Raw genomic sequence first — 27,996 nt, forward strand, 5'->3', positions numbered from 1 at the left:
TTTGTTAATCTTTTGATGTGATTGAAGACTTGATCCAATTTGTAAAATACTTTTATAAACAAGGGTGCATAAAAACAAATGTGAAAAACAACAAAACGCGAGGATGTGCAGAAGGTTAGACAGATCGACAAAAAGATAGCGTAAGGCGTTACCACAAGACAAACAATTCAAAGAGTCACATGTACTTACGGTGGCAAGAAGAAGAAGAAGAAGAAGAAACAAAATCCATAAGCGCACAGAACACACAAAAGTCATAACTTAGTACATGAGAGAAGTGAGTTCAAAAACTACAATGCACATGGAAAAGAGCGATGCAAACATTCTGCACCAGCACATTGCTGAAACTGCCCTCAAGTAGCTGCTGATTGGAAAAAGGTGCCTGGTGTGTAGGCCAGGCAATTCCCATGCCCACCTCGCTCAGACACTCCCACCACATTTACCCAGTCCGAAATGCCCACAAATCCAAGATGGAGACGATGTGGAACCCGGTACCTTTGCCCAATTCCAGCCCATATAAGACCATGTGGGCTAACATGTACAGGTGTGCCCCTGGTGGAACTCGGGAGCGAAACCAGATGAAACCCATCCTTCCTTTGGTACCCAGGAAACACTCCTTCACCACACTTGGGGCACAACTGGACATAAAGAATTGAGGGTTAGATGAAATCACAGCTCTACTTAGTGGACAAACAGTGTAAGCACACTAGCTTGTAGACAAAAAGAATATTCATCCTGATTTGGGCTGATATGGGATATTCTGAAAAGAGCTAGTATATAAGGCTAATTTAGTCGGCAGAATGATAATCGGTTGGGCCCCGTTCTGAACTGGTATAATGACAAAACCCTCCACGGCATTTGGTCAAGTGACCGTTTTTCACAACCCTGCAACCAGCCCTTGATGTCTCAAATTTACTGTAAAACAATACTGTGTGTGTTTTTGTCAGTGCCAGAAGGAACCAATTTTATGATTTTCTTGTTTTTTCTTTTTCCTAGAGGCCACGGGAATACAAATGTTTCCAAGTTGTGTGAATAGGTGCTTGTTGAGTATTTGTTTTGTTAAACAGCCTCTGATGTCAGAGTGTTTCAAATATGTAGGACTATTTTCAAATTCTACCTATTTCATCTGATTTGTTAACAGTCCCAGACAGGGGTGCACAAGTGTTTAATTCAACCAAATTTAATTCAGCCCAATTCATTGAGAGATCATCTAAAATATTTGCCTTTTGTTTTTAAATTTAGCGAGAATTTGTGTTCGGGGTAAAGTGAACAGTTTAGTTGGCATGGTTTGAATCAGTCAAAAAATGTAGAAAAAAAAACCCCGAATCGTAATCAGTTTCTTTTATTTTGAAATTAAGAAAATGAAAACCAACATTTTTCTGACAGCAGTGATTGAGTAAGTCACTTCTGCAATCAGTAATCAAAAATGCAATAATACATGAATTGTAGATTTTGTAACATACCGTAGAAACAACAACAGTGAAAAACACAATTTTTCTGACAGCAGCGATCGAGTAAAAAACTGCCATCAGTTATCAAAAATGCTGATGGAAAATACTGAATTAGTCTACAATTGCAGACATCATTGGCAGTAACATAGCTCACTGTTGATTCACAATTCATTATTTGTAATCATAAAATATAATTTTTTTTTTTAACCAGAATTAAACAAAAGGCTGTCGAGTCGGGCACCCTTTTCTAAGGGCGATTACGACAAGACAACACAACACGACATGAATATAAAACGAAACAAAGAACAATACCAGTAACCGACTTTGGACTTTCATTCCAGCTCCAAGAGTATTCTTGCCTGTCACGTTCTTACGATTGGGCTCTTTAAAAGCACTGAGACTTCTGTACAATGTGTATTGTTCTTTCAGTGAGTAACTCTTTACGAAAAGGCAGTCAAAGTTGTCAAGCGTGCAAAAAAAAGAAAAGACAAAGTAGACCAAGTAGAGTCGAGTGTTAGTGAACATAGCATGCTTGTTCACATTTCATCAGGACACGACATCTAGTTGGCTAATAACAGCGAAGCTAAATGCAGCTACTGTATGAATTACAAAGGTATGCAGAGGTGTTCAGATTGCAATTTTGATACTATTTATAGTTACTGAGTAGAGTAGGAAAGGGATTAAAAGTTGCTCTTCTTCTTTGATGACTTCCTTGGGGCGCACCGTTGTAGATTTTCTCCACGGGCATCCTGCTGTTGGCAGGCGGACTCTACTGTGCCACCTGTGGCTTCGATGAGGTCATTGGAAAGTGCACTTTGGGCATCTTGCACATGAAGCTGTTCACTTGGGCGCAAGACATTAGCTTCCATTTTCCAGTCTGAAAGAAAACCATCAGTTTCAGTGGAACGCAAAGGTATTCTTCCAAATGCTCAACGGAGCACCCACCTGCCATAACTGAGCCACGCAGTGCTTGCCGAGGCCGACACGCTGGTAGGGTTCTCCTGCGGCCCAGTGGGTGAAGGTCACCTTGTGGCGGTCCGACCACACAAACATGCCGGGAAGCACCAGGTCATTCAGTCCGGTCCACATATCGCTGGTTTCTGCGGAGGACGGATGAGAACAAAGCTCTCATCTGGTTCTCAGATATTCCACCCATCCGGTCGTTCTACAGAGATTGTTAATTAATCAATCAATCGTTGGGATACGTACCAAACTCTGAGGCACTTTTAACCCACGCCTGCTCCACTTTGGAGCAAATGGACATCAGTTCGGCACCAAAACCACGGCAGACCCGTTGAGCATCATCCCAGTTCTTGACGTCTTCAAAGAATTTGTAGCAGAAACCCGCAAACTCCTCCCAGTCAGGTGCCGAGCATCTGGGCTCTGCAGGCGAGACCCCGTGTGCGTTTTAGTGGTCATGACAGTTGGGGTGACATAAAGAAATGGTTTTTGAACTCACCCCCATCGGCAAACGTATAAGACAAACCCAGTGGGTTGTCCAAACTGCAGATAGGAAAGCGGTAATTAGCTGGTGGCTCTTCATGGAACTTTTCTGTGAAAGTTGGCTACTCACTGTCTGGAGATGATCCCGTTCCCAGTGGAGCCCGTGTAGACTTGCTGTTTGGGAGCTCGCATCACAATACAATCTCCTCCGATGTCGTTCTGAATGACGCCAGCGTGAATAGCAGCCGCGCAGATGTGCGAGTCCTGCATTTACACAAAGTTGCAGTCACAGACGAGAACTCGACTGGTGGGTGAGGTAATCATGCACCTTTGAGTAGACCAATGTTCCAGAGACAAAGTGTTTGTCTTTGGCACACCCAGGTGGACAGTAGAACCTGCAGAAGACACACATGTTGTGAAATTGACGACAGGCGGTCATCGTCATGAAACATTGTGTCAAGTGTGACTCACGTCATCGAATCGGTGAAGTGGAGGCTGTTGAACTGTCTGGCACAGGTCATCGCATCTGTCGGACATAAGGCGGGATCATCGCGTGTTTTGGCCTTGTTGTTTTCGGCAAGCAAAGCAGTAGATTGTGCTGCTCACCGTCATGCGCGCATCCCAAGATGTCAAAGCGGAGGCCAAATTCTGGACGACTCTCCAGCGGCAGGATGCGGACATACTTAGCAAATGCCGGCGTCTCAAGCAGATGAGTTCCACCACCGATGAACTACAAATAGGATGTTTGCTTGTTTGTTGTGACAATTTTGGAGGATGAGGTTGAGGTCGACTCGATTGTCCCTGCACTCACCTTCCCGCCTGGGTGTTTTGTCCATTCCATTTGTCCATTAACGCTCACCTTCATCTCAAGTTGGATGTCCCAGGAGCGAGTATTATCGCTATCACACCCCTGGGTCACGATCCCCGTCACCTTTCTCATGTAACCAAGGTTTACCTGGATCCAGCTGCCGACGGCTGGAGGGGACAAGACATTAGAACGCTCAGGAGACCACAGTGCCAAGCTGTCATTTTTCTGCGTACGATCTTTTGACGGCTTCCAGCAGGACTCTCCATTGAGGCGGGCTTTTTCTGGGGTGGCGTCTTCCATCGAGGAGGAGGCTTGGAAGAGAGAGTCTGCGAGGCTCCCGTCCGCAATGCCCAGACTGTCAAGACATACTGAGGACGCCAAAAGTCATTTTCATTTGGAACAGATGCTTAAAGGCCAATTAAAATACAAATCTGGCCATCTATCCTCTTGTGGGACTCCTTGCATTATTTCTTGGGATTGCAGAGCAGAGAAGATCACGAGACGCAAAGCCCACCTTTGTGTTCACAGCTATAGACCATCTCCAGATATTTGGAGGTGGCAGGGCAGGAATCGTCCTCCAAAAGCTCAATGCGGCATTTTTGCTGGCCGTTGCACATTTTCCTGTAGCGAGGGAGGATGCCTTCCACTCCGCAATACTCTGCAAGTTACAACACACCACTGAGTCTGAGTGGGCCTGATGAGCATTGAGGCACCTGAATTGAGTTCACCAAGACAAAGTTGAACAAAACTAGCACGTTTCTGAGTACAGACTCATTCTGGGATTTGAGCGGTTTGTAAGCATTGGTTCATTTTCATTACGTTCCATAGCGTGCTAAAGTTCTTTGGAGACTTCCAGGAGGAGACCAAGCAAAACACTACTGAATGAGCCTTCAGAGGTAGGTGGATAAATGCCTTAATTGGCGGCATCAAAATGGTGGCTTCTCAGGTCTTACCGTCGTCGTATGAGTCGCTGTCCAGCAAGCAAATGTCGTCACTCCGCCGACCGTAAAAGGCGGACTGGATGCTGATGCGGCCTTGCTTCTGACCCTCACTCTCACACACGAGGTCAGCAGAATGGTTGTCGCAGACAAGGATCTCCTTAAAGCCTGAAAAAGCATTGTCAGGTCATTTTTGCCTAGGATTGTTTGAAGCCACTGTTTAAGACGACTTACCGTCATGAGGCTGGGGAGGTTTTGGCGTGTTTCCTGCGAGAAAACAGCCAAAGATGTGAATCAGCACATTGTGAGAATCGTCTGAGCGTCGTCACGTCTTACCTCTTTTCTTGCAGATGTAACCCGTCTTCTTCTGGCAATCGTCAAACTTCCAGCGGCCGTTGCTTGTGAGGAAGGAAAGACAGGGTGTAGCAGAGAGGTCACCGGGATCATCTGGAAGGAGACCACAGATGTTCGGCTTCGTTCCTCCGCAACTTTGTAGACAATCATCGGTTGGGTTTTCGACCCACCTCCGTCCATGAGGACGTAACGAAATGGGGATCCGTCAGTCCACCCGCTGGCATCTTTCACAATGTTGTTGTTCACGCCCAACCACAAAGAGGGAGAGCTCGGCAGAAAAGTGTACAGACCTTTGGAGGTAAATGGTAAAATGTGCAACAAGATACTAAAACATTCTTGTTGTGATCCACTCGTGACGGCTTCTTACGGGAGGGGAGAGAGGATACACCAACTGCTCATTGGTAGTATCGATGAACATGCACGTGATTTGAATGACTAATTGTTAAAGGTTGTCCGAGGAAACAAATGCAGGTGACGTCTGGAGCTCTGCCCATGTTGGGGGAATTTAACAGCCCTGACGGCAACCTGACGGACGGACGGACAGCCTACCTTGTATGAAGGCCTGCTCGCGTGAGTCGGTGATGCTGAGCAGGTCGCCTCCACGACGGAGGCAGTCGTCTCGCGCCTCCTTCCAGGTCTTGGTGGGCCTGTGTTGAATCAAATAGCAGAAGTCGTCGGAGGGTCGGTCCAGCCACCAGCCGCACTTTCCACTCCAGCCTGCAAGCGAGACTCAAGTCATTTGAGGGCAAACCGGTGACAAGAGACCACGTGTCGACTGCTGGGTGGGACGCCCACCTGCCGGCGGAGGAAGAACAAACTCTTGGACCTTGGCTGCAAGGAAAAGAGAGGAGTCATTAGCACTCTTAGATAGAGGGAGCACATGGAAGTGCAAAGTGAGTGCTCTTCATTTTCGGACCTTTTTTACAAATGAATGGCCGAATATTGGTGCAGGGCCAGTCCTCAACTTGTCCAGTTGGCGACAGTGCACAGCAATCACCACGTCCTGTCGGCCCGTTTGGCACCCACGCAATGTTGCCCTGCGGACGACACGCTGAACATGACTTTGCCGCATTTGGTGTAACTTGCGTGTTTGGTGGAACCTTTGCCATCCCATATGACACCTTCATTCAGGGCAAATGACAACGTTTGTAGACTGCTCTGAATGTTTCATTTACTGTAGGTGTTGCGTCGCTCCACTCAAAGTTGTTCTTGTTCTTCTTGAGTCCCACCCAAGATTGCAATCCTCCTACATCTGGCGCATGAGCTTGAAGATATCAGAGAAGCGAGGAAATTTAGCATAAGAAGAGCATTCAAATTTTGTGAAGTGCTAGATGATGATTGCTGGTATCGTCAGTTGGTCTTGGCGCTCACCGGCCAAGAATTGGCTATCAACCAGTGATTGGACGCTGGCCAGGTGACCGTTCCATTCTCTGCAGAACTTCTCGGCTGCCTCCCAAGTTCGCTTCATCCCTTCAAAGTGATAGCAAGAGTCCCTGTACAGGAAGTCGCCAGTGCCGCAGTAGGAAGCTGAAGCCACCAAAAAAACATGGATTATAAATCCACAAGAAGACGTTGCAGGTGTGGAAAAAAAAAGCCTCGCTGCCACTCACTCTCCACTCGATTGTAGCCGAATGCGTAGTCTTTGTAGGAACACAGTCGTCCGTCCGGGCAGGCTGCAGGGGGACGACGTGATTGCAAGTTTTTCTCCTTTGAGCGTTAACGTCACAACGGACGGGCAGACTTACCGTCGAGCGGCCGCTCGCACATGTACGCCAATGAGGATCCGCACGAGCCATGTCTCCACTTTCCGGGCTGACTCTCTACGTGCACACCTTGGTTGACGTACGCGCAGGATTCATTGTTGGAGCTGTTGAAAAAGGTCGGGAAAAAGGAGACACACATGCGACAAACGTGCCAATTTGGAGGCTTTTTCTCCTTTCTCATCAATACGTATGCTCTCTCAAAATTCGCAGATGGGATCCATAATCTCGCTGTGTTCCGCCTGACAACAAAAGGACGCAAAGAGGTGACCTTCTTACCTTCTATCTTGACGCGAGTCCCAGTTGGCGTAGGTCGGCGTCACGCCGGTGTCGGACAAAGACAGTCTTTTTTCTCCTGCTTCAAAAAACTGACACCAGGCCACGTCGCAGTTCTGCCGAAACCAATCGCAGGTGACGGTTAGGTACCAGTGGAAAGTCAACGCATTCTACCGCTTTCGTCTCACCAGATTGGAACGTCCGATCCAGAACGGTTTGTCGCCCATTTGCTCCTTCACAAAGCTTTCCTCGTATGACGAGGTGATGGAGACCAGGTCGCCGCCCTCCCAGACGCAGTCGTAACGAGCCCCCAGCCAACCGTTGGTGGTCTCCATCTTCTTGTAGCAGTTGGAGCCAAAGCGTCGCCACCCTTTGGTCCTTTCACATGTCTGAACGACTGAGGAGACATTTGGGGATTACGCACTCAGTTTCAGGCAAATGCGTCATCTGCATCGAAACTCACATGAGACAAAAAATGTGTCCGCTGACACACATTGGGGAGAATTGGCCGAGCATCTCGTCTTACCTCTTCTCTTGCAGACGTAGCCGCGCTTCTTCTCGCAATCGACAACCTCTATGCCGCCCTTGCCACTGAGTAAGGAGTTGCATCGTCGGCCGGGGGGGTCACCAGGGTTACCTGGAGGGAGACCACAGATGCTCAGCGCTCCTTTGTTCCTCCATACATCGGCCAGGTTTTAGCCACCTGCGCCCAAAAGGACGGAACTCGGTGAGGATTCGTCAGACTGCTTGCTGCCGACTTCAACAACGATGTCGCTGGCGTCCAACCACAAAGAGGAACCGCTTGGCAGAAGCCCTTTGGGTCAAAGGTAAATACAGAAGGTTGACTGACGCATCTTACAGAGGCAAGTGCAAAATGCTTAATTAAAACAAAGTGTGGGTGAAGTCTGGGTTGGGTCCTAGTTGGTGGGGGTCACAAGGTTATTTTTGGTCTTTTCTTTGGAATGACAGAAACTCGGCAAAAAGCGCAGCAGACTGTAGACGGCCTACCTCGTATGAAGGTATGTTCGTTCGAGTCGGTGATGGCGAGCAGGTTGCCTCTGAGGCGGGTGCACTTGTCTCGCGCCTCCTTCCAGGTCTTGTTGGCCATGTCGTGGATCAAGTAGCAGAAGTCGTTGGCGGGGTTCTCCCGCCACCAGCCGCACTTTGCACTCTTGCCTGCAAGCGAGACTCGAGTCACTTGAGGCCAAACAAGATTCTGCAAGTGGGCTGCAGGCTGGGACGCCCACCTGATGCTGATGCCGACGCCGGAAGAAGTGGAAGAGAAGCTCTGGCCTTGCCTGCAAGGATGTGAGAGGGGTCAAATATGAGAGAGCAATGAGAAGACAAAGGGCAAATGGGAGGTTGTGACTTTCTGACCTTTTCGACAGATGGATGGACGAAGGCCAGTACAACCCTCAAGCTGAATTTCTCCATTCTCATTCAATTTTGCGCAGTTATCTGAATTTTGAGTAAGGTTCTTTGTGACGTTGTCCTGCAGAGGATACAGCGTGTTTGGCGTTGCAATTGCTCAGATGGCTTCCCGCAAAATTTCCTTCAAAGGCACCTCACTGGTTCAAATCTGTTTTTCTTCTCACCATTCTCATCATTTCCGGAACCAATAGAAATTGTTGCGATATTCCAACCTGAGTTTCAGATTGAAGCTTTCCAAACCCTAAACTGTTAATTTTTATTCTGAAAAACGTTTTCCTGTGAAATGCATGGTGAAATCTTATTGGTTTTTTTTCTCTTATATATCACAATTCTAAGCCATCAAACTAAAGGACTTCTTGTAACAAATTCAAATCTATTTAACAGGAAGACCATTCTTGTCAGATTTCTCCTCTCTATTGAATCAACTGTGCTCTACTAAAATGACAGTTTTTAATGTTTTGCTTTCCAACATGACAGCTTCATGAGTGACAATTTTTTAGACCTGCGTTGCAAATGTGTCACTTACTGTAGATGATCCGTCGAGCCACTCAAATTTGGCTGAGCTTTTCTTGAGTCCCAGCCAAGGTTGAAATCCTTCTCGCACGTGAGCTTAAGGAAAGCAGAACGAGCACTTGTGACGATGTCGTGAAACATGGCGGGACGATTAGTCAGTTTGTCTTGACGCTCACCAGCCAAAAATCGTCTGTCGACCGGTGAGTGGACGCTGGCCAAGAGACCTCTCTTTTCCTTGCAGAAATCTTCAGCCGCTTGCCAAGTTTTAGGCGTCGCCTCAAAGTGATAACAAGAGTCCTTGTACAGGAACTCGTTAGAGTCACAGTAGGAAGCTGAAAGCCAAAATAAACTCATTAGAAAACCACAACGAGACGGAGTAGGTGTAAAACGAAAAAGCAACTCATTAGGAAACGACAACGAGAGGCTGCGGGTGTCAGAAGAAGCGTCGCTCCACTCACTCTCCACTCGACTGTAAGTGTAACCCAAGTCTTTGTAGGAACACGGCCATCCATCTGGGCAGTCTGCAGAAAGACGACATGGTTGCACTTTTCTCCTTTCACGTCAAACGTGCAGACTTACCGTCGGGCGACCGCTCGCACATGTACGCCAATGAGGATCTGCACGAGCCACGTCTCCACTTGCTAGGCTGACTGTCTCCATGCACACCTTGGTTGACGTACGCGCAGGATTCATCGTCGGAGCTGTTGAGAAAAGTCGGAAAAAGCGAGACACATCCGTCAAACGTGCCAATTTGGAGGTTTTGCCCTTTTTTTCTGATGAAAACTCACCCCCAAAAGCAATTTTTAGAAAGCAATTTGAAAATATCACCGTGCATCCCACCTGACCCAAGAGGCAAAGAGGTGATCTTCTCACCTCTGGTCTTGACGCGGGTCCCAGTTGGCGTAGGTCGGCGTCACACTGGTGTAGGACCAAGTCACACTCTTTTCGCCCGCTTTAAAAAACTGACACCAGGTCTCGTTGCAGTTCTGCAGAGTCCAAACTCATTGTCAATGGTGTACCAATAGTGAGCCAACAGCCACTTGCTCGCGGTTCCATCTCAACTACCAGTCGCCAGCCAACAGCAGCCTGCACTTACCAGATTGGAGAGTCCGATCCAGAACGGTTTGTTGCCCATTTGCTCCATCACAAACATTTCCTCGTCTTCAGAGGTGATGGAGACAAGGTCGCCGCCCTCCCAGAGGCAGTTGTGACGAGCCCCCAGCCAACCGTTCGGGGTCTCCATCTTCTTGTAACAGTTTGAGCCGTGAGGACTCCATCCGTTGACTGTGTCACATGTTGGCTCATGATGGGTTAAAGCTGAAGAAACATCAAAATTCCCATGGTCATTTTCCAACCTTTGGTAAAAAGAACTAATTCAGCAAACAAGCAAGAATGCACGCCACCTAATTCAGCCAAATTGCGTCACCTGCATGACTGACAATCCACAATTGACACGACTTACAAAGGACTTGGGCATTTAGGGCTATTAGCCTAAAATAATAGAGTCACAAAAAAAATCAACAAGGCACATTTTTAAACGTGACATTCATTAACCAGCTTCAGGATGCTGAATGATTTCATGGACTGTTGCACATGTCAAAAAACGGAGGAAATTCAGTCCACTTCTGTCATTCTGCCCCTCGGACAGAGAAAAATGTGTTGTTGGTGGTGTTTTTTTTTTTTGCTCATGTGCAGCCCACAGGATGGCGCTACAGGTCAAGAGTCCACATTCAACTTTTTTTATTTTCATTCATCACCAAAATATACGTTTGCAATCTATGCAAAGGAAGACGTCTTTTTTAATACAGCTACAGAACAATTGGAGCTCCCTTTTTTTTTTTCCAGGTAGTTACACAAGAAAGAGCTCATGCCCAGTTGTACATTTGTAACGCATCACTATTCCATCAGCGCAATGGGCTAGCTCGTCAACATTTAAGAGGAAAAAAAAAACATTGAAAAAAAACTGGCTGAAATTATGCTCTCATTTGTTTTTGCTTTTGGCAAAATCTCAGTGGGGAAAAATGCACTACATGCAGCGTATGGGGCGCTGCAACAAAAGGACCTCCAAAGCGACAGGAAAAAAGTTACTTCGAATTGCTATTTTATGCATTTATTTAACAGCTGTCTGTTCACGTGTGATCATTAACAGAGGCGCTGCACTGATAGGCGCCCCTCTGCTCTGTGCCCCTCACCTCCGCCCACACACACGCAGAGGCGCTCCAGAGCAACGGAGCCTTCTCGAGCATGCGAGTATTTTCTAAAGAATTCAGGTGATGGTTTGCACATTTTATCTTGTACAAGTAAATGTTGTCGAATAGAACAATTCCATTTTGTAAATGAGTAGGACTGTACACTTGACCATCAACCCCCGCATCCCTGGTTGTCATAAGGCCACCCCAGCTGATGCAGGGCCCCCCTCGGCCACCCCGATGAAAAAGTGCATTCAACTCAGGACATTGGCAAACATATTCTTCTTAAACAACATCCAAAATATTGGGCCATTAAAATCACCTTTGATCACTCGTGTCAAATGAGCAGGGTTACTCCCCAAAGCACTGGTGGTTCTAGACGGTTTCACCCAGGGGGGTGTCTCCAGAAGCAGGTTGGAGGTTATACACACCCCCACCACACACACACACACCCACACCCACATTTCTGCATTCCCTGCATGTCACATTTTTCTGCATCGCGCATAAATATATTTACATGATACATATCTTAATGCAATTTTCAACTCGGGCTGCTACACATGATTATTTAGCGAATAGAATAGTCACCCATGGTATGGTCACTATACTGCGAGCTGATCTTGCATAACCCTCATTAGCTTACAGGCTGAATTCTTTACGCTATGAAAGTAAAAATAAAGACAAGCATCGTCATGTCATTTTTGTTTTGCATCGTTTGAAGTCACCGTTCAGAGACTTACCATGAAGAGGCTGCTGAGGCTTTGCCGGGATTCCTGGTAGACAAAAGCCAAAGACACGAGTCAGCATGCTGTGAGAATCCACTGAGCGTCGCCACGTCTTACCTCTTTTCTTGCAGATGTAGCCCCTTTTCTTCCTGCAATCGGCAAACTTCCAGCGGCCGTTGCTTGTTAGTAAGGAAAGACAGGATGCTCCAAAGAGGTCACCGGGGTCATCTGTAAGGAGACGACAGATGCTCCGTTCCATTCCTCCGCAACATCGCAGGCAAACATCAATTGGGTTTTGGACACACCTCTGTCCATGAACATGTAACCGAACGGGGATCCGTCAGTCCACTCGCTGCCGTCTTTCATGATCTTGTTGTTGGCCCCCAACCACAGAGAGGGGGCGCTCGACAGAGAAGTGTACAGACCTTTGGAGGTAAATGGTAAAATGAGTTTGAAACATTCTCGTTGGCGCTCTGCTCGCTGATGGCTCGCTGACTGCTCATTGGTGGAACGCACTATCGTATATTCCAGTATATTAGCGGTTGTCCAAGGAAACCAAATGCATGCATGTGAGGTCTGGAGCTCTGCCCATGTTGGGGGAATTCAACAGCCCTGATTGCGACCGGACAGACAGACAGCCTACTTTGTATGAAGGCCTGTTCGCGTGAGTCGGCAATGCTGAGCAGGTCGCCTCCGCGGCGGAGGCAGTCGTCTCGCGCCTTCTGCCACGTCTTGGTGGGCCTGTGCTGGATCAGGTAGCAGAAGTCGTCGGAGGATCGGTCCGGCCACCAGCCGCACTTTGCACTCCAGCCTGCAAGCGAGACTCAAGTCATTTGAGGCCAAACCGGTGACAAGAGACCACGTGTCGACTGCTGGGTGGGACGCCCACCTGCCGGCGGAGGAAGAACAAACTCTTGGACCTTGGCTGCAAGGAAAAGAGAGGAGTCATTAGCACTCTTAGATAGAGGGAGCACATGGAAGTGCAAGGTGAGTGCTCTTCATTTTCGGACCTTTTTTACAAATGAATGGCCGAATATTGGTGCAGGGCCAGTCCTCAACTTGTCCAGTTGGCGACAGTGCACAGCAATCACCACGTCCTGTCGGCCCGTTTGGCACCCACGCAATGTTGCCCTGCGGACGACACGCCGAACATGACTTTGCCGCATTTGGTGTAACTTGCGTGTTTGGTGGAACCTTTGCCCTCCGACATGACACCTTCATTCAGGGCAAATGACAACGTTTGTAGACTGCTCTAAATGTTTCATTTACTGTAGGCGTTGCGTCGCTCCACTCAAAGTTGTTCTTGTTCTTCTTGAGTCCCACCCAAGCTTGCAATCCTCCTACATCTGGCGCATGAGCTTGAAGATATCAGAGAAGCGAGGAAATTTAGCACAAGAAGAGCATTCAAATTTTGTGAAGTGCTAGATGACGATTGCTGGTATCGGCAGTTGGTCTTGGCGCTCACCGGCCAAGAATTGGCTATCAACCAGTGATTGGACGCTGGCCAGGTGACCGTTCCATTCTCTGCAGAACTTCTCGGCTGCCTCCCAAGTTCGCTTCATCCCTTCAAAGTGATAGCAAGAGTCCCTGTACAGGAAGTCGCCAGTGCCGCAGTAGGAAGCTGAAGCCACCAAAAAAACATGGATTACAAATCCACAACAAGACGTTGCAGGTGTGGAAAAAAAAAGCCTCGCTGCCACTCACTCTCCACTCGATTGTAGCCGAATGCGTAGTCTTTGTAGGAACACAGTCGTCCGTCCGGGCAGGCTGCAGGGGGACGACGTGATTGCAAGTTTTTCTCCTTTGAGCGTTAACGTCACAACGGACGGGCAGACTTACCGTCGAGCGGCCGCTCGCACATGTACGCCAATGAGGATCCGCACGAGCCATGTCTCCACTTTCCAGGCTGACTCTCTACGTGCACACCTTGGTTGACGTACGCGCAGGATTCATTGTTGGAGCTGTTGAAAAAGGTCGGGAAAAAGGAGACACACATGCGACAAACGTGCCAATTTGGAGGCTTTTCCTCCTGTCTCATCAATACTCTCAAAATTCGCAGATGGGATCCATAATCTCGCTGTGTGTTCCGCCTGACAACAAAAGGACGCAAAGAGGTGACCTTCTTACCTTCTATCTTGACGCGAGTCCCAGTTGGCGTAGGTCGGCGTCACGCCGGTGTCGGACAAAGACAGTCTTTTTTCTCCTGCTTCAAAAAACTGACACCAGGCCACGTCGCAGTTCTGCCGAAACCAATCGCAGGTGACGGTTAGGTACCAGTGGAAAGTCAACGTATTCTACCGCTTTCGTCTCACCAGATTGGAACGTCCGATCCAGAACGGCTTGTCGCCCATTTGCTCCTTCACAAAGCTTTCCTCGTGTGTCGAGGTGATGGAGACCAGGTCGCCGCCCTCCCAGACGCAGTCGTAACGAGCCCCCAGCCAACCGTTGGTGGTCTCCATCTTCTTGTAGCAGTTGGAGCCAAAGCGTCGCCACCCTTTGGTCCTTTCACATGTCTGAACGACTGAGGAGACATTTGGGGATTACGCACTCAGTTTCAGGCAAATGCGTCATCTGCATCGAAACTCACATGAGACAAAAAATGTGTCCGCTGACACACATTGGGGAGAATTGGCCGAGCATCTCGTCTTACCTCTTCTCTTGCAGACGTAGCCGCGCTTCTTCTCGCAATCGACAACCTCTATGCCGCCCTTGCCACTGAGTAAGGAGTTGCATCGTCGGCCGGGGGGGTCACCAGGGTTACCTGGAGGGAGACCACAGATGCTCAGCGCTCCTTTGTTCCTCCATACATCGGCCAGGTTTTAGCCACCTGCGCCCAAAAGGACGGAACTCGGTGAGGATTCGTCAGACTGCTTGCTGCCGACTTCAACAACGATGTCGCTGGCGTCCAACCACAAAGAGGAACCGCTTGGCAGAAGCCCTTTGGGTCAAAGGTAAATACAGAAGGTTGACTGACGCATCTTACAGAGGCAAGTGCAAAATGCTTAACTAAAACAAAGTGTGGGTGAAGTCTGGGTTGGGTCCTAGTTGGTGGGGGTCACAAGGTTATTTTTGGTCTTTTCTTTGGAATGACAGAAACTCGGCAAAAAGCGCAGCAGACTGTAGACGGCCTACCTCGTATGAAGGTATGTTCGTTCGAGTCGGTGATGGCGAGCAGGTTGCCTCTGAGGCGGGTGCACTTGTCTCGCGCCTCCTTCCAGGTCTTGTTGGCCATGTCGTGGATCAAGTAGCAGAAGTCGTTGGCGGGGTTCTCCCGCCACCAGCCGCACTTTGCACTCTTGCCTGCAAGCGAGACTCGAGTCACTTGAGGCCAAACAAGATTCTGCAAGTGGGCTGCAGGCTGGGACGCCCACCTGATGCTGATGCCGACGCCGGAAGAAGTGGAAGAGAAGCTCTGGCCTTGCCTGCAAGGATGTGAGAGGGGTCAAATATGAGAGAGCAATGAGAAGACAAAGGGCAAATGGGAGGTTGTGACTTTCTGACCTTTTCGACAGATGGATGGACGAAGGCCAGTACAACCCTCAAGCTGAATTTCTCCATTCTCATTCAATTTTGCGCAGTCATCTGAATTTTGAGTAAGGTTCTTTGTGACGTTGTCCTGCAGAGGATACAGCGTGTTTGGCGTTGCAATTCCTCAGATGGCTTCCCGCAAAATTTCCTTCAAAGGCACCTCACTGGTTCAAATCTGTTTTTCTTCTCACCATTCTCATCATTTCCGGAACCAATAGAAATTGTTGCGATATTCCAACCTGAGTTTCAGATTGAAGCTTTCCAAACCCTAAACTGTTAATTTTTATTTTGAAAAACGTTTTCCTGTGAAATGCATGGTGAAATCTTATTGTTTTTTTTCTCTTATATATCACAATTCTAAGCCATCAAACTAAAGGACTTCTTGTAACAAATTCAAATCTATTTAACAGGAAGACCATTCTTGTCAGATTTCTCCTCTCTATTGAATCAACTGCGGTCTACTAAAACGACACTTTTTAATGTTTTGCTTTCCAACATGACAGCTTCATAAGTGACCATTTTTTAGACCCGCGTTGCAAACGTGTCACTTACTGTAGCTGATCCGTCGAGCCACTCAAATTTGGCTGAGCTTTTCTTGAGTCCCAGCCAAGGTTGAAATCCTTTTCGCACGTGAGCTTGAGGAAAGCAGAACGAGCACTTGTGACGATGTTGTGAAACATGGCGGGACGATTGGTCAGTTTGTCTTGACGCTCACCAGCCAAAAATCGTCTGTCGACCGGTGAGTGGACGCTGGCCAAGAGACCTCCCTTTTCCTTGCAGAAATCTTCAGCCGCTTGCCAAGTTCCATTCCTCCCTTCAAAATGGTAACAAGAGTCCTTGTACAGGAACTCGCCAGAGTCGCAGTAGGAAGCTGAAAGCCAAAAGAAACTAATTAGGAAACCACGAGATGGCGCTGGTGTCAAAAGGAGCGTCGCTGCCACTCACTCTCCACTCGACTGTAAGTGTAACCCAAGTCTTTGTAGGAACACGGCCATCCGTCCGGGCAGTCTGCAGAAAGACGACATGGTTGCACTTTTCTCCTTTCACGTCAAACGTGCAGACTTACCGTCGGGCGACCGCTCGCACATGTACGCCAATGAGGATCTGCACGAGCCACGTCTCCACTTGCTAGGCTGACTGTCTCCGTGCACACCTTGGTTGACGTACGCGCAGGATTCATCGTCGGAGCTGTTGAGAAAAGTCGGAAAAAGCGAGACACATCCGACAAACGTGCCAATTTGGAGGTTTTGCCCTTTTTTTCTGATGAAAACTCAGCCCCAAAAGCAATTTTTAGAAAGCAATTTGAAAATATCACCGTGCATCCCACCTGACCCAGGATGCAAAGAGGTGATCTTCTTACCTCTGGTCTTGACGCGGGTCCCAGTTGGCGTAGGTCGGCGTCACACTGGTGTAGGACCAAGTCACACTCTTTTCGCCCGCTTTAAAAAACTGACACCAGGTCTCGTTGCAGTTCTGCAGAGTCCAAACTCATTGTCAATGGTGTACCAATAGTGAGCCAACAGCCACTTGCTCGCGGTTCCATCTCAACTACCAGTCGCCAGCCAACAGCAGCCTGCACTTACCAGATTGGAGAGTCCGATCCAGAACGGTTTGTTGCCCATTTGCTCCATCACAAACATTTCCTCGTCTTCAGAGGTGATGGAGACAAGGTCGCCGCCCTCCCAGAGGCAGTTGTGACGAGCCCCCAGCCAACCGTTCGGGGTCTCCATCTTCTTGTAACAGTTTGAGCCGTGAGGACTCCATCCGTTGACTGTGTCACATGTTGGCTCATGATGGGTTAAAGCTGATGAAACATCAAAGTTCCCATGGTCATTTTTCAACCTTTGATGAAAACCAGATTTCTGCATTCCCTTCACGTCACATTTTTCTGCATCGCGCATAAATATATTTATATAATACATATCTAAGTGAAATTTTCAACTCGGGCTGCTACAGATGATTATTTAGCGAATAGAATAGTCACCCATGGTATAGTCACTATACTGCGAGCTGATCTTGCATAACCCTCATTCGCTTACAGCCTGAATTCTTTACGCTATGAAAGTAAAGTAAAAATAAAGACAAGCATCGTCATGTCATTTTTGTTTTGCATCGTTTGAAGTCACCGTTCAGAGACTTACCATGAAGAGGCTGCTGAGGCTTTGCCGGGATTCCTGGAAGACAAAAGCCAAAGACACGAGTCAGCACGTTGCGAGAATCCACTGAGCGTCGCCACGTCTTACCTCTTTTCTTGCAGATGTAGCCTCTTTTCTTGCGGCAATCGTCAAACTTCCAGCGGCCGTTTCTTGTGAGTAAGGAAAGACAGGATGCACCAGAGAGGTCACCGGGGTCATCTGGAAGGAGACGACAGATGCTCAGCTACATTCCTCTGCAACATCGCAGGCAAACATCGGTTGGGTTTCGGGACACACCTCTGTCCATGAACATGTAACCGAACGGGGATCCGTCAGTCCACTCGCTGCCGTCTTTCGTGATGTCGTTGTTGACGCCCAACCACAGAGAGGGAGCGCTCGACAGAGAAGTGTACAGACCTTTGGAGGTAAATGGTAAAATATGCAACATGAGTTTGAAACATTCTCGTTGGCGCTCTGCTCGCTGATGGCTCGCTGACTGCTCATTGCATGCATGTGAGGTCTGGAGCTCTGCCCATGTTGGGGGAATTCAACAGCCCTGACGGCAACCTGACGGACGGACGGACAGCCTACCTTGTATGACTGTCTGTTCATTTGAGTCGGCGATGCTGAGCAGGTCGCCTCCTCGGAGGAGGCAGTCGTCTCGCGCCTTCTGCCACGTCTTGGTGGGCTTGTGCTGGATCAGGTAGCAGAAGTCGTCGGAGGATCGGTCCAGCCACCAACCGCACTTTGCACTCCAGCCTGCAAGCGAGAGTCAAGTCACCTGAGGGCAAACCGCTAACAAGAGACCACATGTCGACTGCCGGGTGGGGCGCCCACCTGCCGGCGGAGGAAGAACAAACTCTTGGACCATAGCTGCAAGAAAGGAAGAGGGATGGTTATGAGAGAGCATATAAAAGTGCAAGATGATTGGTCGTCATTTTCTGACCTTTTCTACAGATGAATGGCTGACTTTTGGTGCAGGGCCAATCCTCAAGTTGACCAGTCGGCGACAAGGCAGAGCAGCCACCACGCCTTTTCGGCCCGTTTGGCACCCACACAATGTTGCCCTGCCGACGACACGCCAGGTGTGACTTTGGTGCGTTTGGGCTCGCTTCCCACCGCATTTCCTCCAAAATGATGAGTCCTTTTTTCCTCCCACTGATCGATATTTTCTCAACCCTTTCCTACAGTATGACTTGAATTCATTTGACAATTTTCTTCCAGTTAATGCTTCAGCTGATTAACACCTTCAATGTTTATCTCTTTTTGTAACATGGTGATCATTCTTGCCAAAGTCTAACTTTCATTGTTCTGTAGAATTTGGCTTCCGATATGACACCTTCATTCTGAGCAAATGACAACTTTGGTAGACTGCTCCTAACTTTTCCCTCACCGTAGGTGTTGCGTCGCTCCACTCAAAGTTGTCCTTGTTCTTCTTGAGTCCCACCCAGGATTGCACTCCTCCTGCATATGGCGCGTGAGCTTGAGGATATCAAAGGAAGGAAGGAAATTTAGCACAAGAGCAGCATCGTGTCAGACATTGTGAAGCGCTAGGGGACGATAGCTGGCATCGGCAGTTTGTCTTGAAGCTCACCAGCCAAGAATTGGCCCTCAACCAGTGAGTGGACGCTGGCCAGGTGACCGTTCCATTCTCTGCAGAACACCTCGGCAGCCTCCCAAGTTCGCTTCATCCCCTCAAAGTGAAAGCAAGAGTCCCTGTACAGGAAGTCGCCAGTGTCGCAGGAGGAAGCTAAAGCCGCCAAGAAACATAGATTACAAAAGCACAACGGCAGGTGTGGAAAAGAAGCGTCACTGCCACTCACTCTCCGCTCGACTGTAGCTGAATCCGTAGTCTTTGTAGGAACACAGCCGTCCTAACGGGCAGGCTGCAGGGGGACGACGTGATTGCATTTTTTTTCTCCTTTCAGCGTCAACATCAATAGAACGTGCAGACTTACCGTCGAGCGGCCGCTCGCACATGTACGCCAATGAGGATCCGCACGAGCCATGTCTCCATTTTCCAGGCTGACTATCTACGTGCACACCTTGGCGGACGTACGTGCAAGATTCATCGTTGGAGCTGTCGGCAAAAAGCGTGAGAAACGAGACACACATCCGACAGACGGGCTACGTTTTTTTTCTCCATTTTCTGATCAAAAGTATAAAAAGGTGCTTCATGGCATGCTCACACAATTTAAAAAAGGGGTTCCAAAATCTCCCCGTGCATCTTGCCCGACACAGGACCCAAAGAGGTGACCTTCCTACCTTCCGTCTTGACTCGAGGTCCAGTTAGCGTAGGTCGGCGTCATAGCAGTGTCGGACCAAGTCAGCTTCTTTTCTCCCGCTTTAAAAAACTGACACCAGACCTCGTTGCAGTCCTGCCATGGCAAAAACAATACTGGTTGTCACTCAAGTACCAGTAGGAAGCCCACTTGCGCTTCCGTCTCACCAGATTGGAGAGTCCGATCCAGAACGGCTTGTCGCCCATTTGCTCCGTCACAAACTTCTCCTCATCCTCCGAGGTGATGGAGACCAGGTCGCCCCCCTCCCAGACGCAGTCGTAACGAGCCCCCAGCCAACCGTTGGTGGTCTCCATCTTCCTGTAGCAGCTGGAGCCGAAGCCGTGCCACCCATTGGTCATTTCACATGTTTGAATGCCTGAGGGAACATTTTGGGATTACTCTGACGTAATAACGCAATGGTTTTTGTCTTCTTTGCTAGAATAAGTCATTCAGTTTCAGCCAATTGCGTCACCTGCATCACCACTCACATCAGAGCAAAAACTTTACAATTGCCACTCTGGTCCTCTCGGCTGATAACGCAATTTGGGGAAAATCGACCGAGCTTCTCGTCTTACCTCTTCTCCTACAGACGTAGCCGCTCTTCTTCTCACAATCGACAACTTCCATGCCGCCCTTGCCATGAAGTAAGGAGTTGCAGCGTCGGCCGGAGGGATCACCAGGGTTACCTTGAAAGAGACCACAGATGCTCAGCGCTCCTTCGTTCCTTCATACATCGGCCAGGTTTTAGACCCACTTGCGCCCAGAAGGACGGAACTCGGTGAGGATTCGTCAGACTGCTTGCTGCCGACTTCAACATTGGTGTCGCTGGCGTCCAACCACAAAGAGGAACCGCTTCCCCGAACCCCTTTGGGTCAAAGGTAAATAGAGAACACAAGGTTGAAGCATCTTACAGATGCGAGTCCAAAACGCTTAACTAAAATGAAGTGATGGTGATGTCTGGGTTGGGTCCTTGTTGGCGGGGGTCACAAGCTTATTTTTGGTCTATCCTTTGGAATAACAGAAACTCGGCTAAATGTTGACGTGAGTCGGTGGTCTCTCGATGGATTCTTTCATTAAGTACTTCAGCTGCGCCAAAAAGCGAAGCAGACCGAGGACGACCTACCGTGTATGAAGTTGTGGTCCTGTAAATCGGTGATGGCGAGCAGGTTGCCTCTGCGGCGGGCGCACTCGTCTCGCGCCTCCTTCCAGGTCAAGTTGGCCGTGTCGTGGATCAGGTAGCAGAAGTCGTTGGCGGGGTTCTCCCGCCACAAGCCGCACTTTGCACTCTTGCCTGCAAATGAGACTCGAGTCACTCGAGGGCAAACAAGATTCTGCGTGCGGGCTGCAGGTTAGGACGCCCACCTGATGCTGACGCCGGAAGAGGCGGAAGAGAAGCTCTGGCCTTGCCTGCAAGGATGTGAGAGGGGTCAAATATGAGAGAGCAATGAGAAGACAAAGGGCAAATGAGAGGTTGTGACTTTCTGACCTTTTTGACAGATGGATGGACGAGTGGCACTAGTACAACTGTCGATCTGAACTTCTCCAGCACTATCCAATTTTGTGCAGGTACCTAAATATTTATGTTGATGCCACGGGACATCATCCTGCGGACGACAGTGGACATGACTCGAGCGTTTTTGGTGTTGCAGTTGCTCGGATGGCTTCCCGCCACATTCCTTCAAAGTTACTTCATTGATTCAAATCGCTCAACTTCATCTTCACAAGCTCTATCTCACAATAGGAATTGTTGCGATGTTCCAACCTCCTCCAACTTTTAGTTTGTAATCTATATAATCTAGACATGGAGACCATTCTTGTCCGATTTTTCCAGTTTCAATCCGCTTTGTTCTGCAGAAATGACACTTTTCAACGTTATCCTTCTAACGTAACAGCTTCATAAGGGCAAAGTGACAACTTTTTAGACCTCTCTTGCACACATTGTCACTTACCGTAGATGATCCGTCGCGCCACTCAAATTGGCCATTGTTCTTCTTGAGTCCCAGCCAAGGAAACCATGCTATTCGCCGGTGAGCTTGAGGAAAGCAGAACCAGCACTTGTGGTGAAAAATTGCGGGACGATTGCTGGCATGGTCAATTTGTCTTGGCGCTCACCAGCCAAAAACTGTCCGTCAACCTGTGAATGCACGCTGGCCAAGAGACCTCCCTCTTCCTTGCAGAAATCTTCAGCCTCTTGCCAAGTTCCATTCCTCCCCTCAAAATGGTAACAGGAGTCCTTGTACAGGAACTCGCCAGAGTCGCAGTAGGAAGCTGAAAGCCAAAAGAAACTAATTAGAAAACCACCACGACAATGCAGTTTGGGTGTAGAAAGAAGCGTCGCTGCCACTCAACTCTCAACTTGACTGTAGGTGTGACCGAAGTCTTTGTAGGAACATGGCCATCCCTCCGGGCAGTCTGCAAAAAGATGGCACGGTTGCGCTTTTCTCCTTTCAGCGTCATCATCGCAACGGACGTGTGGACTTACCGTCGGGCGACCGCTTGCACATGTACGCCAATGAGGATCCGCACGAGCCATGTCTCCACTTTCCAGGCTGACTCTCTACGTGCACACCTTGGTTAACGTACGCGCAGGTTTCATCGTTGGAGCTGTTGGGAAAAGTCGCGAGTCACACATCTGACGAACAAGCCAATTTGGAGTTTATTTTCCTCTTTCCCGATAAAAAGAAAACAAAAGCTTTTTTATACCTCATCACATCTTTACACATGTTTGGAAAGGGGTTCCAAAATCTCCCCGTGCATCTCGCTTGACACAGGACGCAAAGAGGTGTTCTCCTACCTTCCGCCTTGGCTTGAGGTCCAGCTAGCGTAGGTCGGGCTTACGCCGGTGTCGGACCAAGTCAGCCCCTTTTCTCCCGCTTCAAAAAACTGACACCAGTCCTTGTCGCAGACCTGCCAAAAACAATACTGGTTGTCACTCGAGCACCAGTAGGAAGCCCACTTGCGCTTTCGCCTCACCAGATTGGAGAGTCCGATCCAGAACGGCTTGTCGCCCATTTGCTCCTTCACAAACTTCTCCTCATCCTCTGAAGTGATGGAGACAAGGTCGCCGCCCTCCCAGAGGCAGTCGTGACGAGCCCCCAGCCAACCGTTGGTTGTGTTCATTTTCTTGTAACAGTTTGAGCCGTGAGGACTCCATCCGTTGACTGTGTCACATGCTGCCTCATGATCGGTCGATGCTGATGAAACAGCAAAGTTAGCTTGGTCATTTTTCAACCTTTGGTGAAAATCAGAAATCCAGCAAACAGGCATGAAGTGCATTGCCACCTTTATCAGATCACCAAATGATTCCCGAGCGCGGCACCGCTGCTGCTCACTGCTCCCCTCTCCCCCAGGGGATGGATCAAAATCACACGGGGATGGGTTAAATGCCGAGGACAAATTTCACTGCACCCAGATATGTGTGTGATGATCTTTGGGACTTTAACTTAACTTCAATGATCCATAGTCTTAGTCAAGTTTCACCACACCCAGATGTGTGTGAGACGACGATCATTGGGACTTTTGGGACTTTTATATCAGTTTTTGGCAGATTAAGTCACCTGTATAGCTGACAATCCCCAACTGACAAGACTTAGGTGGGCATTTTAGGGCTATTAGTCTGAAAGAATACTGTCCCAAGAGATAAACAAGGCAATTTCTTTCACCAGTTGTCACAACAGGACCGCTGAAGAATTTTCAAGTGGCGATATCAAGATGTATTTTAATATTGAGGTTTAAGGCAAAAACGTGCATGTATTGCGTTGTGTGTTGTTTTTAACCGTAACGCTTTCCCCGGTAACGAGTTACTTTATTCAGTAATACAATTAATCACTCGACCTCGTTGGCGGGGTTCTCCCGCCACCAGCCGCAATTTGCACTCTTGCTTGCAAGCGAGACTCGAGTCACTTAAGAGCAAACAAAATTCTGCATGTGGGCTGCAGGCTGGGACACCCACCTGATGCTGTTGCTGACGCCGGAAGAGGCGGAAGAGAATCTCTGGCCTTGCCTGCAAGGAGGCGAGAGGGGTCAAATATGAGAGAGCAATGAGAAGACAATGGGCAAATGAGAGGTTGTGACTTTCTGACCTTTTTGACAGATGGATGGACGAACTTCACTACATTTTTCGATCGCAACTTCTCCAGCAGTATTCAATTTTGTGCAGGCACCTGGATAACTATGAGAATGCCACGGGACATCATCCTGCGGACGACAGTGGACATGACTCGAGCGTGTTTGGTGTTGCAGTTGCTCGGATGGCTTCCCACCACCTTCCTTCAAAGTCACTTCATTGATTCAAATCTCTCAAATTAATGTTCACAAGCTCTATCTCACAATAAGAATTGTTGCGATATTCCAACCCCCTTCCAACTTTCTGATTGGAACTTTTCAATAAAAAATGTCTCCCCGTAAAATGAATGGTGCACTTTGTTTCTACAATTCATGTCATTGTTTTTCCCTTGTAAATTACAATGGTCATCCCTCATAAATCTAAGACAATTTCACTCAATACAAGTCAAAGTCAAATCTATTTGACAGGATGACCATTCTTGTCAGATTTTTCCTTCTATTTCAATCAACTCTATTCTACTAAAATGACACTTTTTAACTCTTGCCTTCTAACATGACAGCTTCATTGGGGCAAAGTGACAACTTTTTAGACCTCCCTTGCACACATTGTCACTTACTGTAGATGATCCGTCGCGCCACTCAAATTTGCCATTGTTCTTCTTGAGTCCCAGCCAAGAAAAAAAATAAGATGGGTTGCCTCTTCGACCGTGAGCTTGAGGAGAGCGGAACAAGCACTTGTGAAACATTGCAGGATGATAACTGGCATCGTCAGTTTGTTTAAGCGCTCACCACTCAAGAATAGGCTGTCAACCTTTGAGTGGACGCTGGCCAAGTGACCTCCCTCTTCCTTGCACAAATCTTCAGCGTCTTGCCAGGTTTTAAGTCTCCCCTCGAAAAGGTAACAAGAGTCCTTGTACAGGAACTCGCCAGAGTCGCAGTAGGAAGCTGAAAGCCAAAAGAAACTAATTAGGAAACCACGAGATGGCGCTGGTGTCAAAAGGAGCGTCGCTGCCACTCACTCTCCACTCGACTGTAAGTGTAACCCAAGTCTTTGTAGGAACACGGCCATCCGTCCGGGCAGTCTGCAGAAAGACAACGTGGTTGCACTTTGCTCCTTTTAGCGCCAACATCGCAACGGACGTGTGGATTTACCGTCGGGCGACCGCTCGCACATGTACGCCAACGAGGATCCGCACGAGCCATGTCTCCACTTTCCAGGCTGACTGTAATGGTTCACACCTTGGTTGACGTACGCGCAGGATTCATTGTCGGAGCTGTTGGGAAAAGGCGTGAAAACCGAGACACACATCAGACAAACGGGCCAATTTGGTGGTTTTTTTTTTCCTCGTTCACGTCCTCGGATAACGTGCATTCCACCTGACACAGGATGCAAAGATGTGATCTTCTTACCTTCCGCCTTGGTTTAAGGTCCAGTTAGCGTAGGTCGGGGTCACACCGGTGTCGGACCAGTTCAGTCTCTTTTCTCCCTCTTCGAATAAGTTACAATGGTCCTTGTCGCAGACCTGCCGAAACCAATCCCGTTGTCAATGGCGTACCAAAAGCTCGCCAACAGTATGCTTCATCGAAAGGATTTGATATTAAATATCCCTTGAAGATTGGGGTCAAACGTTTTGTACTTGAAAAAACAAAACTCGTATGTACTTGAAAAAAGGGAAACTTAAATCTGAAAATAAACGAGCTGATCTTAAAACTAGAAAAACAAAACAACGTAGTAAAACAAAACACTTGTGTGAAAGTGTTTTTGAGTTCGCCTTGGTAATATTTTGGAATAAAGTATTTATTTTCAGGTTTCACCGCAATTCATTTTCATGAATTGAGATCTTTTTTCCAGTTGCATGTATTCAGATTCGCATTATTTTCAGGTTCAACTCTTGTTTTTTCAGATTGGGATCTTTTTTATTCAGGTTCAAATCTTTTTCAGTTGTAATCCCAAATCTGGCGTGGGGCGAGGTGCTCGCTGAGCGGGGCGTGGAATCACAAAGGACAGCTTAAGTGGAAGGCTTAATTGGAACCACTGCCCAGACAGAGAGAGCGCTCTCAGGGAACGTAAGAACTAAAACAAATGGATTTTAAAGGCAAAGTTCAAAACGTTTGACCCCAGTCTACCTCCATACAACAGCCGCTTGCGTTTCCGTCTCACCAGATTGGAGAGTCCGATCCAGAACGGCTTGTCGCCCATTTGCTCCTTCACAAACTTTTCCTCCTCCTCGGAGGTGATGGAGACCAGGTCGCCGCCCTCCCAGAGGCAGTCGTGACGAGCTCCCCGCCAACCGTTGGTTGTGTCTATCTTCTTGTAGCATTTGGAGCCGTGAGAATTCCATCCGTGGTCTGTGTCACATGGCGTATGACGGGTTACACCTGATGAACCATCAAAGTTGCCATGGTCATTTTTCAACTCTTGGTAAAAACCAGAAATTCAGCAAACAAGCAAGAATGCACGCCACCTAACTGTGTCACCTGCATGACTGACAATCCACAATTGACAAGACTTACAAAGGACTTGGGAATTTAGGGCTATTAGCCTGGAATAAGAGTCACAAAAATATCAACAAGGCACATTTTTTCAGAGGATAACCAGTTTCAATATGCTGAATAATTTCAAGAACTGAACGGAGGGGATTCAGTCCAATTCTGTCGTTCTGCAACTCGGAGAAAGAAGTTTTTCTTTTCTTTTTAACTCAAGTTCTGCCCACACGAGGGCGCTACAGGTCTAAAAAACTCCACATCAAACTTTTTTTTTTTCCTTTCTTTTCATCGACTGCCAAAAGATACATTTGCAATAAAGGAAGACGTGTTGACAAGTCACGCCTCTTGTTGTAACATAGCGACAGAACAATGTCCTTCTGCTCTTCACCCCCCCCCCCCCCCCCCACACACACACACACACACACGTTTCAAAGTTTTTCCCTTTTATTTTTTATTGGAATGAGACAAACTCAATGTGTGGTTGCGAATATTAAAGCCAATAGTGGTCTCCCTATGTGACGCGCGTCAAAGTCAAAGTCTCCTTTATTGTCAATTCCTTCGCATGTCAAGACAAAGAGATCGAAATTACGTTTCCCACTATACCACGGTGACAAGACAGAGTTAGTTTTGTTTGGAGGGATGGACAAATAAAAGTGCAAGGTTAAAATCAAAGTGGATCATATGATATTCTTTTCGTTTCAGTTGGATCAATATTGCACGTCCTATTAGATATAATAGGAGATCTTTACCAAGAGAGATTTGATCACTTGTACTTATCCTTACAATGATGTACGACTTTAATGTAGAACGGACATCTTCATTACTATTAAGTACAAAATTGACTATTTGCTTATTTTCACGACAGTGCATGTGAGGAGAAAAATAGGGCGTCTGCCTTTCAAGGAAAGTGATACTCTGTATACACTGGATACAATGTCCCATTGTGTCTCGCAATCAATCAGCTTGTTAAAAATGTACAACATAAAAAGACAGTTTGCACTCACATGACTCAAGAAAAAACATTGACCCACAAGGTTTACGTGCATAAGAAAAATAGTTAAGTGACGTCAAGAACATCCACTCTAACAACTCAATTTGGGTCAAAGATTGGACCGAATTTAGGTCACAAACCAGACCGAACTGTTTTGCGCAGAACGATCCATTTTTATACAAAACTCCAAAAATGCCAAAACATCCCATAGTAAATTCACCCAGCTTCCTGAGTCGGTCCAGTTTTTAACCCAGCAGCGGATCCGCACTGCAATCCGAACCAAATGCCTCCTTCCAAAGTTATAGTAAGAGTACAACATTCGCAAGTTGAACATTTTCTTCAAAGTACTCACCGGCTGCGCCGCTGTACATCAGCCATACGACGCAAACCAGGTGGACCAGCGCCAGGCGCACGGCCAGCGGGGCCATCATGGTGACGGAAGGCCACCAGAGAGGCTATTGAACGCAGATATCACGATGTGGTGCACACACTAGGTCCGCTCAAAACAGGTAACGGCCGCCGAACGGGCGCTTGCTCCGGTGCTGCTGCTGCTGCTGCTGCTGCTCCTGCTCCTGCTGCTCGGCCCCCACCCACGTGACTCACGCGCCTTCGGAAGAGCGCGT

General features: G+C 48.0%; 2 protein-coding genes across 2 annotated transcripts in view; both read right to left on the reverse strand.

Annotated features, from left to right (window-relative positions):
- rab27b (RAB27B, member RAS oncogene family) overlaps positions 1–336 on the reverse strand; it is a 28,091-nt gene extending 27,755 nt beyond the window's left edge. Inside the window, exon 1 of the mRNA XM_088392373.1 lies at positions 190–336. Within this exon, the coding sequence (XP_088248499.1) occupies positions 190–255 (66 nt within the window). The 5' untranslated portion in view covers positions 256–336. The remainder of the gene's footprint in view (positions 1–189) is intronic.
- Positions 337–4,193: 3,857 nt separating this feature from the next.
- LOC148389924 (uncharacterized) lies at positions 4,194–27,987 on the reverse strand. The gene is made up of 80 exons (XM_088391388.1): positions 27,726–27,987; positions 26,057–26,274; positions 25,306–25,418; positions 25,048–25,169; positions 24,915–24,977; positions 24,685–24,840; positions 24,513–24,607; positions 23,913–24,027; positions 23,783–23,833; positions 22,804–23,024; positions 22,625–22,737; positions 22,313–22,434; positions 22,180–22,242; positions 21,943–22,098; positions 21,780–21,862; positions 21,317–21,434; positions 21,193–21,237; positions 20,954–21,121; positions 20,585–20,695; positions 20,406–20,516; positions 19,998–20,206; positions 19,814–19,926; positions 19,507–19,628; positions 19,372–19,434; positions 19,143–19,298; positions 18,942–19,030; positions 18,495–18,615; positions 18,386–18,421; positions 18,140–18,307; positions 17,846–17,965; positions 17,657–17,767; positions 17,555–17,587; positions 16,997–17,217; positions 16,774–16,886; positions 16,480–16,601; positions 16,359–16,421; positions 16,129–16,284; positions 15,966–16,048; positions 15,387–15,501; positions 15,257–15,307; positions 15,018–15,185; positions 14,713–14,823; positions 14,536–14,646; positions 14,198–14,406; positions 14,013–14,125; positions 13,725–13,846; positions 13,590–13,652; positions 13,351–13,506; positions 13,155–13,243; positions 12,896–13,016; positions 12,775–12,810; positions 12,529–12,696; positions 12,191–12,310; positions 12,003–12,113; positions 11,901–11,933; positions 10,068–10,288; positions 9,845–9,957; positions 9,551–9,672; positions 9,430–9,492; positions 9,148–9,303; positions 8,985–9,067; positions 8,405–8,519; positions 8,275–8,325; positions 8,036–8,203; positions 7,731–7,841; positions 7,554–7,664; positions 7,216–7,424; positions 7,031–7,143; positions 6,737–6,858; positions 6,602–6,664; positions 6,363–6,518; positions 6,167–6,255; positions 5,908–6,028; positions 5,787–5,822; positions 5,541–5,708; positions 5,162–5,281; positions 4,974–5,084; positions 4,872–4,904; positions 4,653–4,805; positions 4,194–4,357 (listed from the first exon to the last, which is right to left on the reverse strand). The coding sequence occupies exons 1-80, from the start codon at positions 27,802–27,804 to the stop codon at positions 4,194–4,196; spliced, it is 9,291 nt and encodes a 3,096-aa protein (XP_088247514.1). The 5' UTR covers positions 27,805–27,987.
- Between the last annotated feature and the right edge of the window lie 9 nt (positions 27,988–27,996).

This window comes from Syngnathus floridae, chromosome 12, assembly GCF_059516105.1.
Source record: "Syngnathus floridae isolate MCC-2025c chromosome 12, RoL_Sflo_1.0, whole genome shotgun sequence".
Taxonomy (NCBI): Eukaryota; Metazoa; Chordata; class Actinopteri; order Syngnathiformes; family Syngnathidae; genus Syngnathus; species Syngnathus floridae.